At 37.1% G+C, this 14,961-nt stretch overlaps 1 protein-coding gene across 1 annotated transcript in view; it reads left to right on the forward strand.

The window, feature by feature from the left end:
* Window positions 1-13,157, forward strand: part of Stk3 (serine/threonine kinase 3) — a 219,689-nt gene extending 206,532 nt beyond the window's left edge. The window contains exon 11 of the mRNA XM_042673057.1: window positions 11,810-13,157. Within this exon, the coding sequence (XP_042528991.1) occupies window positions 11,810-11,968 (159 nt within the window). The 3' untranslated portion in view covers window positions 11,969-13,157. The remainder of the gene's footprint in view (window positions 1-11,809) is intronic.
* The last annotated feature ends 1,804 nt before the right edge of the window (window positions 13,158-14,961 follow it).

Below are 14,961 nucleotides of genomic sequence, written 5' to 3' on the forward strand. Positions count from 1 at the left end.
CTACCTAGCCGGCCAGTTATAAGTATATTTCAAACATTTTTAGTGCTCGTAATCTTGTGCAACAGATATTTGTCATATTGTTAATTTTCTTTAAGATTGATAGAGATTCAAATTAAGTGATCACTTAATTTGTTAAGAAGCCCTTATTTATAGCCTCATCATTGCTATTAAGTATTTATTGGAAATTACTATAATAAAACATCAGCAAAGTTAATACATTACGTTCTGTTCTTGAATAGGAGTTTTAACAAAATAATATTGGAATTCTTTTCAAATGGATTTAAAATTGATACCAATTATCAAAACTTTGGTAAATGTTTTTTGTTTTTTATTTATTAGAATAATAGTACAAGGGGGGTTCATTATGATAATTCCATAGATGTAAGCAATGTATTTTAAAGAAGGTCACCCCTCCTTATTATATTCCCATAGTCCCTCTCTCACCTTCTCCCTTTTTCAAAGTCTGATTATTAGATTATTATTATTATTGATTATTTTGTTAATAGCTTCTGTTATCCTCTCATTTTTCCTCTCCTACCTAGACAGTCCCTCAGACTTGTTTATTTTAATCCAAATTGACCAGTGGATTTAACTGGGTTTTACTACGACTTTGGTGTTTCCTGCTCTCATTTAGTTAAAGGAGTGTGGCAGTCTCCATGAACAGTGTCTTTTAAAACTAAACCAGATTCTGTTCAACATAGGAAAAAATTCAGCTAAAATGGAATATTAGGGGGAAAAGGAGTATATCACTCCAGACCACAAAAAGCCCAAAAACTGTCTGGGGCATGCGCTGGTAAATCTTACAAAATACTATAGGCAATTCAGCATCAAAAATGCCATAGGAAATTGTTAGCCGTTCTGTTGATAGTTCATATTGTTAGAATTGCTAGCAGATGGGAAAGTAGATGAGTCAAGGTACAGTATTAGCAATCCATATTTTTTTAATCACAGGCTACTAATAAGGTCTGTAGCAGCTGAGAGATTTACTCAAACAGTTGCTAAGAAGGATTTGTTTTCCCAGTAAACATAGCAAACCTTGTACAGCATTTTCTTGATTGACCATTTGACTAAATGTGCTAACATTAACACAACAGACCATTTGCTTCATTGTAATGGTATCTCATATATTTTGATATACTGATTATTCCAGCAACTTGTAGACCCATTAGGTTTTGAAGTGCTGTCACATTTATGCATTTTAGAAGTTTATTAACCAAAGTGAGTTGATGGCTCATGCCAGTAATCCTAGCTACTCAGGAGGCTGAGATCTAAGGACTGTGGTTTAAAGCCATCCCAGTGAGACTCTTATCTCTGATTAATCACCAAAAAAGGCAAAAGTGGAGCTGTAGCTCAGATGGTAGAGCACTAACCTTGAGCAAAAAATCTCAGGGAGGGCTCCCAGGCCCCAAGTTTACACCCCAGACCTGGCATTATAAATCTGTCTCTTTTAGTTTTTTTAGATTAATATTTTAAAGAAATTTCTTATGTAACTGTTTTTGACAAAACAATATAATTTTATAAAAATCTCAGGGTTTCTCCTAGAGAGCTTACAACAAGTTTATTATTAATTTTGTCTTACTACTTGAATGTGGTATTGTAGATTTCTATAGCAGATGGAATATGTAAACTAAAAGGAAACTTAATTTTACTGACAGCTCTTCCTCATGAGCAACAAGCAGCAGGATTTCTCATTCAGAAATTCCAATAAAAGTTTGAATGTCAGAACTTTCAGTGGGTTGATTTAATACTATTTTCTATCTTCTTGTGTCACTGAGTTATTTGAACTGTTCTTTTATGTCAGCCTAGTATATGAGCTATTAATTTACATATTTTATCTGCTTTTCTTCTTTTTAAGAGATAATGAGAAAGGTTGCATTTTTGTATATTGATCCAAATACCTCCTAGGTAAAATGCTTATCTTAACCAAAAAAAAAAAAAAATTGCTTATTTGAGCTATCAAAAACATGCCAAATATACCAGTCTCCAACATAATGTTGACATCTATTGAAATAGTCAATATATGAAGTAGAATCCATTCATCTATCAATGTTATTTAAAAGATGTTTTTTCTTTAAAGTCTTTCATTTGTTTTAAAAATAAGGAAGATCTGGAAGATCTACCAGCTGACCTGAAAAGAAGCAGGTGTACCTTTTGTTGAGCTATGTGTTCCATCTTAAGAGATTGTTGTATAAAAATAGTGTAGGAAGAGCAATTGACTATAGCCTTCATCACTGAATACTTGAAAAGCAACCTCCCAGCTAGGTGTTGCTGGGTTATGCCTCCAGTCCTACTCAAGAAGCTAAGAATCCAGAGGATCACAGTTCTAAGCCAGCATGGGCAGAATACTCTGCGGGACTCATCTCCAAAATAACTTGCAAAACACAAGGCTGGAGATGTGGCGTAAGTAGGAGAGTGCTTAGCCATTTGGCTAAACAGGTACCACCCCACCCCCCTCCAAGAGCAATTTCCTTTTCTGTTCACATTGAAGACTGTGGGAATTTCTCAGCAGTACACCCCATTTTGAGTAATTTCACATTTTTAACTTCCTGACAGTACATTAGTCGCTGTAAACATCCATCTGAATAACTTTTGCTACTCAGAAACATAACCAAATTTCCATGAACTTCAGATTAGACACTTAATTCAAACTTGCAGAATAAAAAAGTATGTTTGGCCTCTAAGGAGGAAGAAGGTAGCATTTTTCTTTTTTTTAATATGTTTTTTATTGTGAAAATACTGTACAGAGGGATTACAGCTACATGAGCGAGGTAATGAGTACATTTCTTATTAAGCATTGTTGCCTCCTCCTTTGTTTTTCCTCTACCATCCCTTCCCTCCCACCTCCACAATTGTAAAGTTCGTTTTTCAACATAGTGTCTTGTATATCTCATTGTTGCAATGGGTCCACCTGTATCCCTATTTAAACATTTTGTTTTTTCCCTTCTCCTCCCCAAATTATACCAACATCAAATGCAATGAAAACAGGGGTTATACCATCAGGGAGGGACATACAAAGCAACAAAAAAAAAATCATATGGTACCTTATAAATACGTTAAAAACAATAGCAAGAAAAAAATAAAAACACTTGTGTCCCTATGTTGGGGTTCATTTCGCTTAACTTCATCTTATCTGGTCATATGTATATAGCTTTTGACCTTTTCTACTTGTCCCAGACATATACTAGTTATTGCAAATAAGGGAAACCATGGGACCTATGTTTCTTTGGGCCTGGCTTACTTCACTTAATATAATTTTTTCCAAGTCTTTCCATTTCCTAACAAGTAAGGCGATGTCATTCTTTCTGATGGAGGCATAGAATTCCATTGTGTGTGTGTGTGTGTGTGTGTGTGTGTGTGTGTGTGTGTGTATACACACACCACATTTTCTTGATCCATTCATCTACTGAAGGGCATCTGAGTTGGTTCCATATCTTAGCTATGGTAAATAATGCTACAATAAACATAGTTGTACTGGTAGAAATGTAGCATTTTTCTGCTCTCTTCTGCCTTCTTTCTTCTTCAGTCTCCTGCTTTAAAACTACCAAGAAAATTGTCTATGTTAAAAAAAAAAATTAAGCACAAAGTGTTACTTTAAAACATTAAGAGCCAAGCACTGATTACGGGCTCACACCAATAATCCTAGCTGCTCAAGAAGCTGAGATTTGAGCATCTCAGTTCAAAGCCGACCCTGGCAGACAAATCTGAGAGGATCTCATCTCTAGTTAACTACCAAAAGGTCAGGAGTGGAGGTATGGCTTCAACCTTGAACAAAAAAGCCAAACAAGAGCCTAGAACCCCGAGTTCAAGCTCTAGTACTGGCACTGAAAAACAAAAACAAACAAAAAACACCCACAAAAATACTGAGAGCTAATGGGTCAGAAATGGTTGCTTTGAAAACAAATGAATCATCCCCTCCCTAAGACTGTAAAACCCAGCAGAATGGTAGGCTTGTTTCCTTGTGAAGCAGACAGGATAAGAGTCCTATACCTGAACTGGCTGGCTGCATCTCACAGCCCTTTGCTGACTCATAGATTCAGTTTCACTGATGGTTCAGTCTGCACGTGCATACACACACACACACACACACACACACACACACACACACACAGAGGAAATGGCAATTGAAATGGTAAATTTGGGGGGGGTTTCTCCCCACAAACTTGCACACATAGTAATTAAATGGCTGTGATCATTACTGTACAGTGCAAGAAGAAAACAAAACAAAAGAGAAAAAGACAGTAGCCAAGAGGATCATGCTACTCACCAGGAACATTACTTCCCACAAGCTAGTTCTAATTTCCACAGCTAAAAGGAACTTAGACTAGACTAGATTGTTTCTAAAGTTCTCATTTGCACTGAGAGCTGTGAAATTTTAACTCATAACTTGACTCTGTGCTTCTTTTAAAAAAGCAAATGACTTAGTCATAAACACTGACTTCTAATGGTCCTATATACGAGAATTGGTTTATACACTAACTCACCTGATGTCTGTTTAAACCCTTTTATGGAAGTTAATTTTATTCCCCATCTTTACTATTATGCCCAGACTTCTGATACTTATAACTTCAAATTTCCAGAGAAAGCAAATTTATTTATTAATAGAGGGGAAAGTGTCAGGAAGTGAATCAGAATTGCTTTGAAACGCATCTCTTCTTCACAGATTCCATGTTTTTGAAGATGTTGTGCTTCTTCGCTTTGTGGTCAATTTCTTCCTCTCATTGTATGTCAGTTTATTCATTTAATAAAGCATCTTACACAATATTTGTAAAGATTACCAGAGTGTAGTATTATTTCAAGAGTGTTAAGGATTGAAGATTTGGGATCCAATTAGTTGTATAGGTTCTCCCTAAATTAAAACTAAATTTTGTCAAGTAGAATTAACCTAAAATAAGAACCATTTATTTCCTAATGAGTTGTTCAGTTTTGAACATTTGTTCACAAATAGTAAGACTCAGGATATATGCATTATAGAAGACTTTTGGTTTACTGACTTGACTTACAAGTTTTAAATTCTGACAGATAAAAGTTAAAAATGTGTTAGTTCACCTCTAGTTCTTGCCTGCATTTATTTTTGGAATTAGTAAACTGATGTTATAAGCTATTTTGGTTTTTATACATCATCAAAAGATAGCTGTTAAGTAACACTTGTAACATTTCTTACTATACTAAAAAAGATAAATTCAGATTGCTTTACCACAATCTCTGCCAACCCATAAACAATAGTGCTGAAGTGCTATCTCTTTTTTTTTTTTCATAAAGATTTTCAGGAAATGTGATTGTGATGAAGGAATCTTTGGTCATTCACCTTTTCCTTTTTTTGTTATACTTGTTAACCTAAAATATAAACCTTTTCATTTGGGCTAGCACTGTAAAAGGATGATTAGTGGATTGTTTATTACAGGGCCATTTTTTATCATTATGAGTGTCCATAAAATTTTATCTGGTCTGTAAATCTTATTGCTACTAAGACTTAGGGGAGTACTGTTTTCAAAGACATTAAAAAAGCCATTTCTGCCACTTTTCCTTCCCAGAGCATTTTTATGCCTGTAGAAGGCTTAATAACTAAAGAAAACAAGTGGTAAATATATATTATTAGGGCTTAGTGAAAAATCAGAACTCAGAGACTTATATCTATAAATGAGATCTATATAAATGTGAAAATTTTTACCAATTAGCCTCCCTAATTTTGTCCTTTGCGATATCATAATCTAGAGTTATAAAGAAGCCTACCAGTATTGTTGTTCTATAAACAAAATGAGAAGAGCCTGTTTTATGGTTTGATATGAGTGTCTCCTAGAAAGGCTCGGATGTTGGAGGCCTGGTCCCCAGCTGACGCAGCTGTTCACTAATGATTGGGTAACAAGGGTGCTGCTAACCTCTTTGGTTCATTTATGAGTTCATAGCTGAATGGGCTGTTGGAAGGTCAGATCCATTTGCAGGAAGGAGGTTCCTGAATGCTGAGGGTTGGCCGTTGGTATTTTGTCACAGTAACAGAAAACTGACACAGCCTATGACTACAGATGTCCAGGTTTGGGGATTGTTTTCTGATAGACACCATAAGTAAGTGGTAAAATCAGGGGACAATACTCTCTTCCTAAGTGTTCAGTTGTAGTCAAAATGTTGATGTTTCCCTCCATCAGTATCTTTATCTTAGATCTCTCTATCTTCTCACCTCCCAAACCCCAAATTACAATCTATATGTGTGGTTCCACCTTGATGCCATCCTTTACTGAATCTATACTCCTGTTTCCCATGCTTTAAGCTAATGTCCATCCTCCTCCTCCTTCCTCCTGACCCGTCACAACAAAACCCCCACCAACTCTTTGATAACACTGAATCCTATTTTTAGTCTCTACTGCCATTATCCTGTTTCAGGACTCATCTTCCTAAACAGAAAGCTGCTGAAAGGTCTTCCTGCCTTCATTTTCTTCTTCATGACAACTCCTTTTCTATGTCTGCTAATTGATACTTTTCTAAAGCTCATATATGATCATATCACACCTAGCATTTCATGTCACAGAAAGTTTGTAAAAGCACACTCAAGACCCTTAGCCATCTGGTCTTGCCATTTTTATCTGGCCTCATCTTAGTAGCCTGAATCTCAGTAGGCTTCCAGTATCTCTGAAGATGCTACACTTTTGCATGCTATGTCTCTCCCCATTCTATTTCCAGTTTTCTCTGCTTACTCATCCTTCAGTGAGTTACCCGTGCATGAACCTTCCTTGCCAGCTAGATTGTGGACATGTTGTAAGGAGTGAGAGAGTATTTTATTCATTTCTATATCCATAGTCTTGATTCATAGAAAATCTGAGTAGTACTCTGAAGTTTTCTGATAGCCCACTTGAAAGCATAGATTTCTTGTCATCTCAACCCCACACTGCCAAATCAGATTTTGGGGTTTTTTATTGTTGTTGTTGTTTCTTTTTTTTTTTTTTTTTTTTTTTTTTTTGGTCTTTTGTAGCTTTATATGTCTTTTTTTTTTCCAGGGCTGAGAACCGAACCCAGGGCCTTGCATGCGCCAGGCGGGCGCCCTTCCGCTGAGCTAAACCCCCCAGCCCCTCATTTTTTTTTTATGCTGATCCTAGGCCTTGAACTCAGCCTCTGCTCAAGGCTAGTACTCTACCAACTTGAGCCACAGTGCCACTTCTGGCTTTTTTTGAGTAGTTTATTGGAGATAAGAGTCTCATGGACTTTCTTGCCTGGGCTGGCTTTGAACTGTGATCCTTAGATCTCAGCCTCCTGAGTAGTTAGGATTATAGGCGTGAGCCACTGGTGGCGCGCAGCTGAAATCAGATTTTTAAAGATAAACAGACACCAAAAACAGGTACACAAGATAGAGCCATGTTCTGTCTTCCCAGCACCACCTCAGAATTTCATTCATGATTTCACTTTTTAGTATAATACGTTGTAACATTACTTAATTGCCTTTCTAGTTCCTAGGAAATGAGTAGACTTGAGTAGAGATAGGAAGATAGAAGAGTTTGTGTCCCATAATGGCTGAGAAAAGGAGCTGACAGCTTTCCCTCAAATGAAAGTGGAAAGAATAGAAAATTACAATAATGACTCATCATCAGAGAAAGGTGATTCCAAGCCCTATGTCCTCTGCTTCAAAAGGAAATATATTCTGTGAAATAGTTCATAAACATTTTCTATTCAAAGTGATTGAGACAACCATAGCACCTAAAGAACTCACAGGAACTTTCTTAATTTATTTTGTGTGGAACAATGAATTTCTTAATGAGGCTAGATAATGGTTCTCTCACATCTCAGGCCTATTTATCACAAATAAAAAAATCTATTAGACGATTTCTTACTGTAACATACAAATTTATACTTGAAGTTGGCCCCCAGGTAAAGGTAATATAGGAGTTATTCACAGAAATATCTTAATGCAAGACATTTTAAAGTAATGATAATTGTTTTCTTTGTGTTCTATGCTATTTCTAATCTTGGTATAACCTGTGCCTTTGACTCATTTGTTCTTATTCCTTCTTATTTATCCATCTTCCTGTCATGGTATTTAGCTGCACAATTGAATAGTTTCTAGGAATATGTAGTCTCTAAAGTCTGTTATCTGGAGTCAGAATGTGAAGCTCATATATAAAATCAGTTGGAAAACACATAATTTTAGGATCAAATATTAAACTCTGGTATCTAAATTATGAGTGTGATATAAAATTCAGAGATGAGAAAGATTAATATGGGTAGAAATAAAACAAATATCATGAAGAATTCTGAAGTGGAATTGAAGTCTTTATAGGTGCAGCAAAGCTCTGTTTTCTCTTGGAAATGTAGTGTGGTTTCCACAATTGGCCCTTCGACCCAGCATCACCTGCTTATATAGTTCAGAAAGTTCTGAAGTTCCCTGTTGGCTTGCTTATTCTTGATCCTCACTGTGATTTGAACAGAAGTGGGCATATAACAGATGTATGATTAAATACTTGGATTAAAACTTGAAGAAAAAATAAAATACTATGACTTATTATATAAACATCTATAGCATAGTGTAACAACTTAATAAGCCATACTTTTGTGGCATATAAATAAAGACTAACAGGGCTTAATTTATCCATACTCAAACTTCTCCCTCTCCACAAGTGGTATCCCACCCACCTGACTCTCCGCCTCCCCCTCCCCTCTGCACCCCCCCCCCCCCCCACAGGTCTGGGTCCTCACCATGGAGCCTACACACTCTTCCCTGCAACACTGCTATTCCTCAAAAATATTTTTGGAACTTCTCTTTTGAGTTTTCTTCAAAGTCTGTGATTTATTCTTTTCATTATCCTCAGAATCTTATTTGGCTAAGAATAGATTTAATTTGGGGAAGCAAGGGTCACTTAGGGCTAGGTCTGGTGAGTAAAGTGGGAGATCAGCTGAGGAGTGCTATTTGGGGTTACTGTTATTACTGACCATAAGTAATGAGAGTATTTTCTAGCTGGATTCATAAAATAACCAAAAGTAATTATCTTTTTAAAGTGAGCTACAGGTTTTATTCTGTTAAAACCAAGTCTGATTGTCCTCGTAATTTTTCTGCCCCAGAATTAATCATGACCCCCTAACTCCAAAGCTGCCTTCCCTGGCTCTCAGATCCTTACCAGGCCTATCATTCTTGCTTGCTGTAATCTCTACTACAAAGCCTTCTTCTGAGACCCCCATCCTGTGGTGCGCTTACTTTTTCCACTTAGCATGGGAGGGCCTTCTCAGAGGTGTCCTCTCTTTTGAAAACCAGCCTAGCCCCTACTTCTGACAGGGAATCTGCTTTGTTCACTGAGTTTATAGCTAGGCTTCATTTTGAGCTATGAGTATCCATAAGTGCTGTGCCCAGGAAAACACACGAACATGCAGAATTTTGCACATGAGGACCTTGCTCATGGACTTCATTAAGCACCTCCCTTCTACTCTCCACCATCACACAGTGGAGCTTTATTGTACAAGGTATTGGGTCAGTCCTTCACTGTTCACCCTTCCAATTCATCTGTTTCCTAAGGGCAAGGAAACTATTTCTCAGCTCTCCTTTCTAGATCCACCAAGATGCTGATGATTATCCGATGGTAGCATTCTGTACATCCCAAGATTTAACAGATCTGTTCTGTTAACTTCCTGCCTTCCACAATGCTGTAACCATTTTTAAAAGCGGCAGAGTTCAAAAGGTTTTTTAAAAATGCCTGTAAGATAAAAGCATAGTGTAATCAGCATACATTACAGGGCATTCCGTAGCCCTAAATGACATCCCTGAAATGTACTTCTCAGTAGATAATTCTTACCATCTTATTTTGCCAGAGAAATAAATACAATAAGGCCCAGAATGCCATAGCTCCTATTAGATAGCAGAGAAGAGTTTATCCCTCTACACAAATGACACACATCTTCTTTCCTGCTGTTACACAGAAAAGTATATGCTGTTGGTTTCTGCTGCCAACATAATCACATTGTATTGTTAAATTGGCCAAGCTTGCATCATAACATAAGCGGCACCTTTTATATCAGACATGGGTTATTTTGAATCAAAAAATAAAAGAACTCCTTACTCAAAATATGTGGAGTAACAATATTTTGAATAATGTAATTTACTGTTTCACTAAGTGCTTAAAAATTTAGCCATTTTGTCTGGGCACTGTGGCTCCCGCCTGTAATTCTAGTTACTCAGGAGGCTGAGGTCTAAGGATCACAGTTTGAAGCCAGCCTAGGTAGAAAAGTGAGATACTTATCTCCAGTTAGCAACTCAAAAACTGGAAGTGGAATTGTGGCTCAAAGTGGTAGCACACTCACTTTGAGTGAAAAGATCTCAGGGACAGTGCCCAGGCGCCAAGTTCAAGTCCAACAACCGCCACAAAAAAGAAAAAAAAGCCACTTGGTATAGAGGATAGAACCACTAATTTAACTTTTATTTGATCTTGGGTAATCTTTCTAAGTAAAATCATGACTATTGCAACACTCCATCCCTGTTAAGTCAGAATGATATCCAGAAACATATTCTGACAGTGGTGCATTTGTTGTTGGCCTTTCTCTTTCTTTTTTTTCCCCCGGTACTCAAGGCCTCATGCTTGTTAGGTGGTTGCTCTGCCACTGAGCCATACCTCCAATCCATTTTTGCACTTTTAGGGGAGTCTACCGGAGCTAGAAGTCAGGAAATCCTGCTCTCACTCAGCTGTTTCATTCACAGCTGGCACTCTAACAATTGAACTGTCCTCCAGTCCAGTCTCTCATTTTTCTGATCAATTTGAGGTCGACTCACAGACTTTTCTTCCTGGACTAGCTTTAAACCACAATTCTCAGGTCTCAGCCTCCTGAGTAGCTAGGATTATAAATACAAGTTACCAGTGCCCAGCTGAGATGGAATTTTATTTTATTTTATTTTATTTTATTTTATTTTATTTTATTTTATTTTTGGGTCTAGTTGTGGGGCCTGAACTCTGGGCCTGGGCGCTGTCCCTCAGCTCTTCAGCTCAAGGCTAGTGCCCTACCACTTGAGCCACAGCGCCACTTCCAGCTTTTTTCTTTTTGCTTATGTGGTGCTGAGGAATTGAACCCAGGGCCTCGGGCATGCAAGGCAAGTGCTCTACCACTGAGCCACGTTCCCAGCCCTCAGATGGAATTTTAGATATTTCAGCTAGGGCTGGCCTAGAACTATAAGTCTCCCAATCGTGTGTGTGTGTGTCTGTGTGTCTGTGTGTCTGTGTCTGTGTCTATGTCTGTCTGTCTGTCTGTTGGTCGGTCAGTCCGTCCGTCAGCCGATTGGTCAGTTGTGCAGCTTGAACTCTGGGCCTGCGTGCTGTCCTTGAACTTTTCAACTCAAGGCGAGTGCTCTACCACTTGAGCCACAGTACCACTTCTGGTTTTCTAGTGGTTAATTGGAGATAAAAGTCTATGAGACTTTTATGAGTATCATAGACTTTTCTGCCCAAGCTGGCTTTGAACCTCGATCCTCAGATCTCAGCTCCCTGAGTAGCTAGGGTTACAAGCGTGAGCCACCAGGGCCTGGCTTAGTCTCCCAGTCTTGGCCCTCCCTCTTAGCTAGGAAGGACAGTTGTGAGCCAGTGTCATCCAGATGCCTTTATGCTTTTTAAAAATACATGTTACCAGCTCATTTTTCTTAAAGTACAATTTTTATTGTTTTGTTACAAATTCAAGTTCTTGTAAGGTGTGGCTTCTGGTTTCTTCAGGGAAAGGGTTTCTGTTTTAATTATTAAACCACACTTAGAAGATGATAGAATTTCCTGAAATAATTTATATTAAAACTCATTAGATTTTAATGTATTGTGGACAGCTTTACTATATTAACATTTTTGGGTTTTTTCCCTATGTCTAGTTAAAAAATCTAAGTTTAGAAGAGCTACAGATGCGGTTAAAAGCATTGGACCCCATGATGGAACGAGAAATAGAAGAACTTCATCAACGATACACTGCAAAAAGACAGCCCATTCTGGATGCAATGGATGCTAAGAAAAGACGGCAGCAAAATTTTTGAGTCTAATTTTTCTCTGTTTTTATAGCTACTCTCAAGACCAAGAAACCACTAAGAATTGAAGGAATATTTTGACTTTTTTAGTCCCTAAGATGTATGTTCTTCAACTAGGCAAAGGTCAAAAATTTATGATGGTACATACCTAGGTAATTTCCCAATGGATAGAATTTACAATCATACCCACTGTGCTTTCAGTTTTAAATGATGAGGACAATAGAAATGTGTTCTTCTTTTTTCTCTTTCAGCTATTATTCCAGCAATAAAACTAATCTAAAATGAAAGCTATATTAAAGAGACCTTGAAAATCCAAAGCTATTGTTTTACTTGTACAGCACTGAAGGGCTTTATGTTACAATATTCTTTATTCCCATCTAGAAGCCTATTTATTTTATCCCCTTAGCTAGATTTATTTATTTATGCTATTTCACTTTTTGTTTTTAAAAAGACAACATCAAGATAGCTTTGGTGAAGGTGGGAACATACTAATAGGTTATAATGCACAACCAAATTATGTAAGCAGGGGACTGTGAGTGCGTCCTTAGATTTCCAGGACAGCTTTTCAGTAGAAACTAATCAAAAATAGCAGTAGTACCCAAGTGGACTAGATACTTTTTATACCGAAGCAATAATTCCATTTTTACCTTTTGAAATTTTAAATTTTTGATTTTGATACAAACATATATATGTCAAACAGAAGTGTAATATTTAAAACCAAAGAAATCAGTGGCCTTGAAAAAATGTATGGTAAATATTTGAAGAAATGAAATCTTAAGACAAATGTGATTTGTTAACATTGTTTCATGTTTCATGTGTAAGTCTGATAGCTAAACCAAATCAAACTGTAATAAGCTCATCAAGTTTATTTCTGTGAAAATGTGCTCTAATATCACAGGCCTTTAGTTGGTTTCATTTATTTCCTGGGAATTGGTAAACACCATGTGCCTGAGATAACACAACAGCAAAAAACATTTGTATTGAGCTGTGCAAGCCTTGGGAACTAAAAAAAATGGAAAAAGATTAAAACCATTAAAAAGAAACTCATTTCTAGGCTGAATGAACATCTGCATAATTGTACTGGGACCAGTTGTTGCCTAAGCTGTATATGGCCATCTTGACAGTGTTTGTCCTTTTTTGTGTTTCATTACAATGTGTAAGTCAAAATGACAAATAAACTTTACTGTGCTACCCAGCACATTTCATCTCTGTATCATTTTTAAAACTTATGACCAGGACTCTTGTCTTTTCCAAGCAAGGAAGGTCTGTTTACCAGCACAGCATTACATGATGCATTCATAGCAACCCTAAAACTTCAGTGGCTTCACATAGCACAGGTCATTCCTCACTGGAACTCCAGGCACATCCCACGTTGGCAGGGCTTCTTCTCCACACCCAGGGGCACGCCAATGCAACAGTCATGCTCACCACAGCCAGGAACCTCCACCTGGTGAGTCAGCAGCAACTCATTAGTCAGCCACAGCTCTGTGTTCAAAACTGTTCTCATGACCACATCTAACTTGCAGGAAGCAGGAAGGTGCAACCTGACCATGTGACTAGAGTTGGCGTTCACTGTCTGTTATCCTCAGAAAGCTTTCCTTCTTTTCTAACATGGCATTTGGGTCCAAGCTTAGGCCCCTTGGTGGCACTTGTCTCTGTTCTTTTGAGTCCTAGTAAGTTGTATAGTATCTTATTGCATATAAATTTAAGCTTTTGAAAACAGTAATGAATAATAAATATATAAAGGTTATTAAAAATGACCCATGATTAAAAATAACAGCTAATCCTGCACCTAACAAAGCCTTGTTTAATGAGGTGTTTTGAATTTAGTGCCTAAGCTAAACATTCTTGGAGTCTGTTTGGGACAGTCAGATGAGTTAACTAACTAAAGCACTATCCTTTTTTTCTCCCTTAATTCTTTTTCCACTGGGTGCCAGTGGTTCACCCCTGTAATTCTAACTACTTGGGAGGCTGGAATTTGAGGATCATGGTTTGAAGTCAGCCTGTCTCCAGTTAAAAAGCTGGAAGAGAACTAACCATGAGCAGAAAAGCTCAGGGACAGTGCCCAAGTCCTGATTCAAGCCCCAGGATTAACACACGCACACATACAAAATTGTTTTTCCTTTTACCAGCTTATTACTTTGTCCTAATTTGATAGAATCAAATAATGATGTGCTATCATTTAAGCCACCTACATCAAATGGACAAAAAGTCTGAAGATGGTTTCTCTACAGAAAGTGGGGACTGCTAACCACTTTTCCAATCCAGTCTGAACAGCAGTCTTTCTTTTAATAAGTGTTTATGCTAGTAGACTTCATACCCTATTGTTACATCAGTCTAGTTAAATATATACAGATACATATATTTAAGAGAATTTAAAGCAATGAATAATTGTTTTATTTTAGAGCTGAATAAAGTCAAAATATTTGTACAATAATATATTTAAATTCTTTTCCTCCTCCTCACTCTGTCCCTACCAAAGAAAAGAACTTAAAGATATATTTTTGAAGAACCCCAAGCCATAAATAAAACCTTCAAGTTTAGTTAAGCCTTGAAAAATCATGACATTCAGGAAAGAAAACTTCATAGTTACTTTAATGAGTTTAAGAAGAAGCCTTTTATTTTGACCTTGGTTGCTGAGAACTTTCCAAAAATAAGTAAGCGTGCTTTCTGCACGCCTCCATCCTTTAATAGATCCAGTATTGTGAATGTAATTGAAGCTAATGAGTCAAGGTTTCATCTCACTGAAAAGCTACTGTTGTTGTATACCTTGTCCTATGGATAAGAAAGTTTTGTGTTTCCTTTTATGAACTTTGATGACTCATGTCTACAGGATTACAGTACTGTTGTTACACAGCTCATTTTTGCATGAGCACTTTTCTGTCCAAAATACAAGCTAATTTGGCTTAATACAAATTGGAAATGAAAATGCCTTTATTTAAATGATGTCAAAATAATGGCATCTGTTATTTGGGGATACCTACATGTCAGACACTACTAAA

The sequence above is a fragment of the Dipodomys spectabilis genome, unplaced genomic scaffold, assembly GCF_019054845.1.
Source record: "Dipodomys spectabilis isolate Male_0828 unplaced genomic scaffold, ASM1905484v1 ptg000783l, whole genome shotgun sequence".
Lineage (NCBI taxonomy): Eukaryota > Metazoa > Chordata > Mammalia > Rodentia > Heteromyidae > Dipodomys > Dipodomys spectabilis.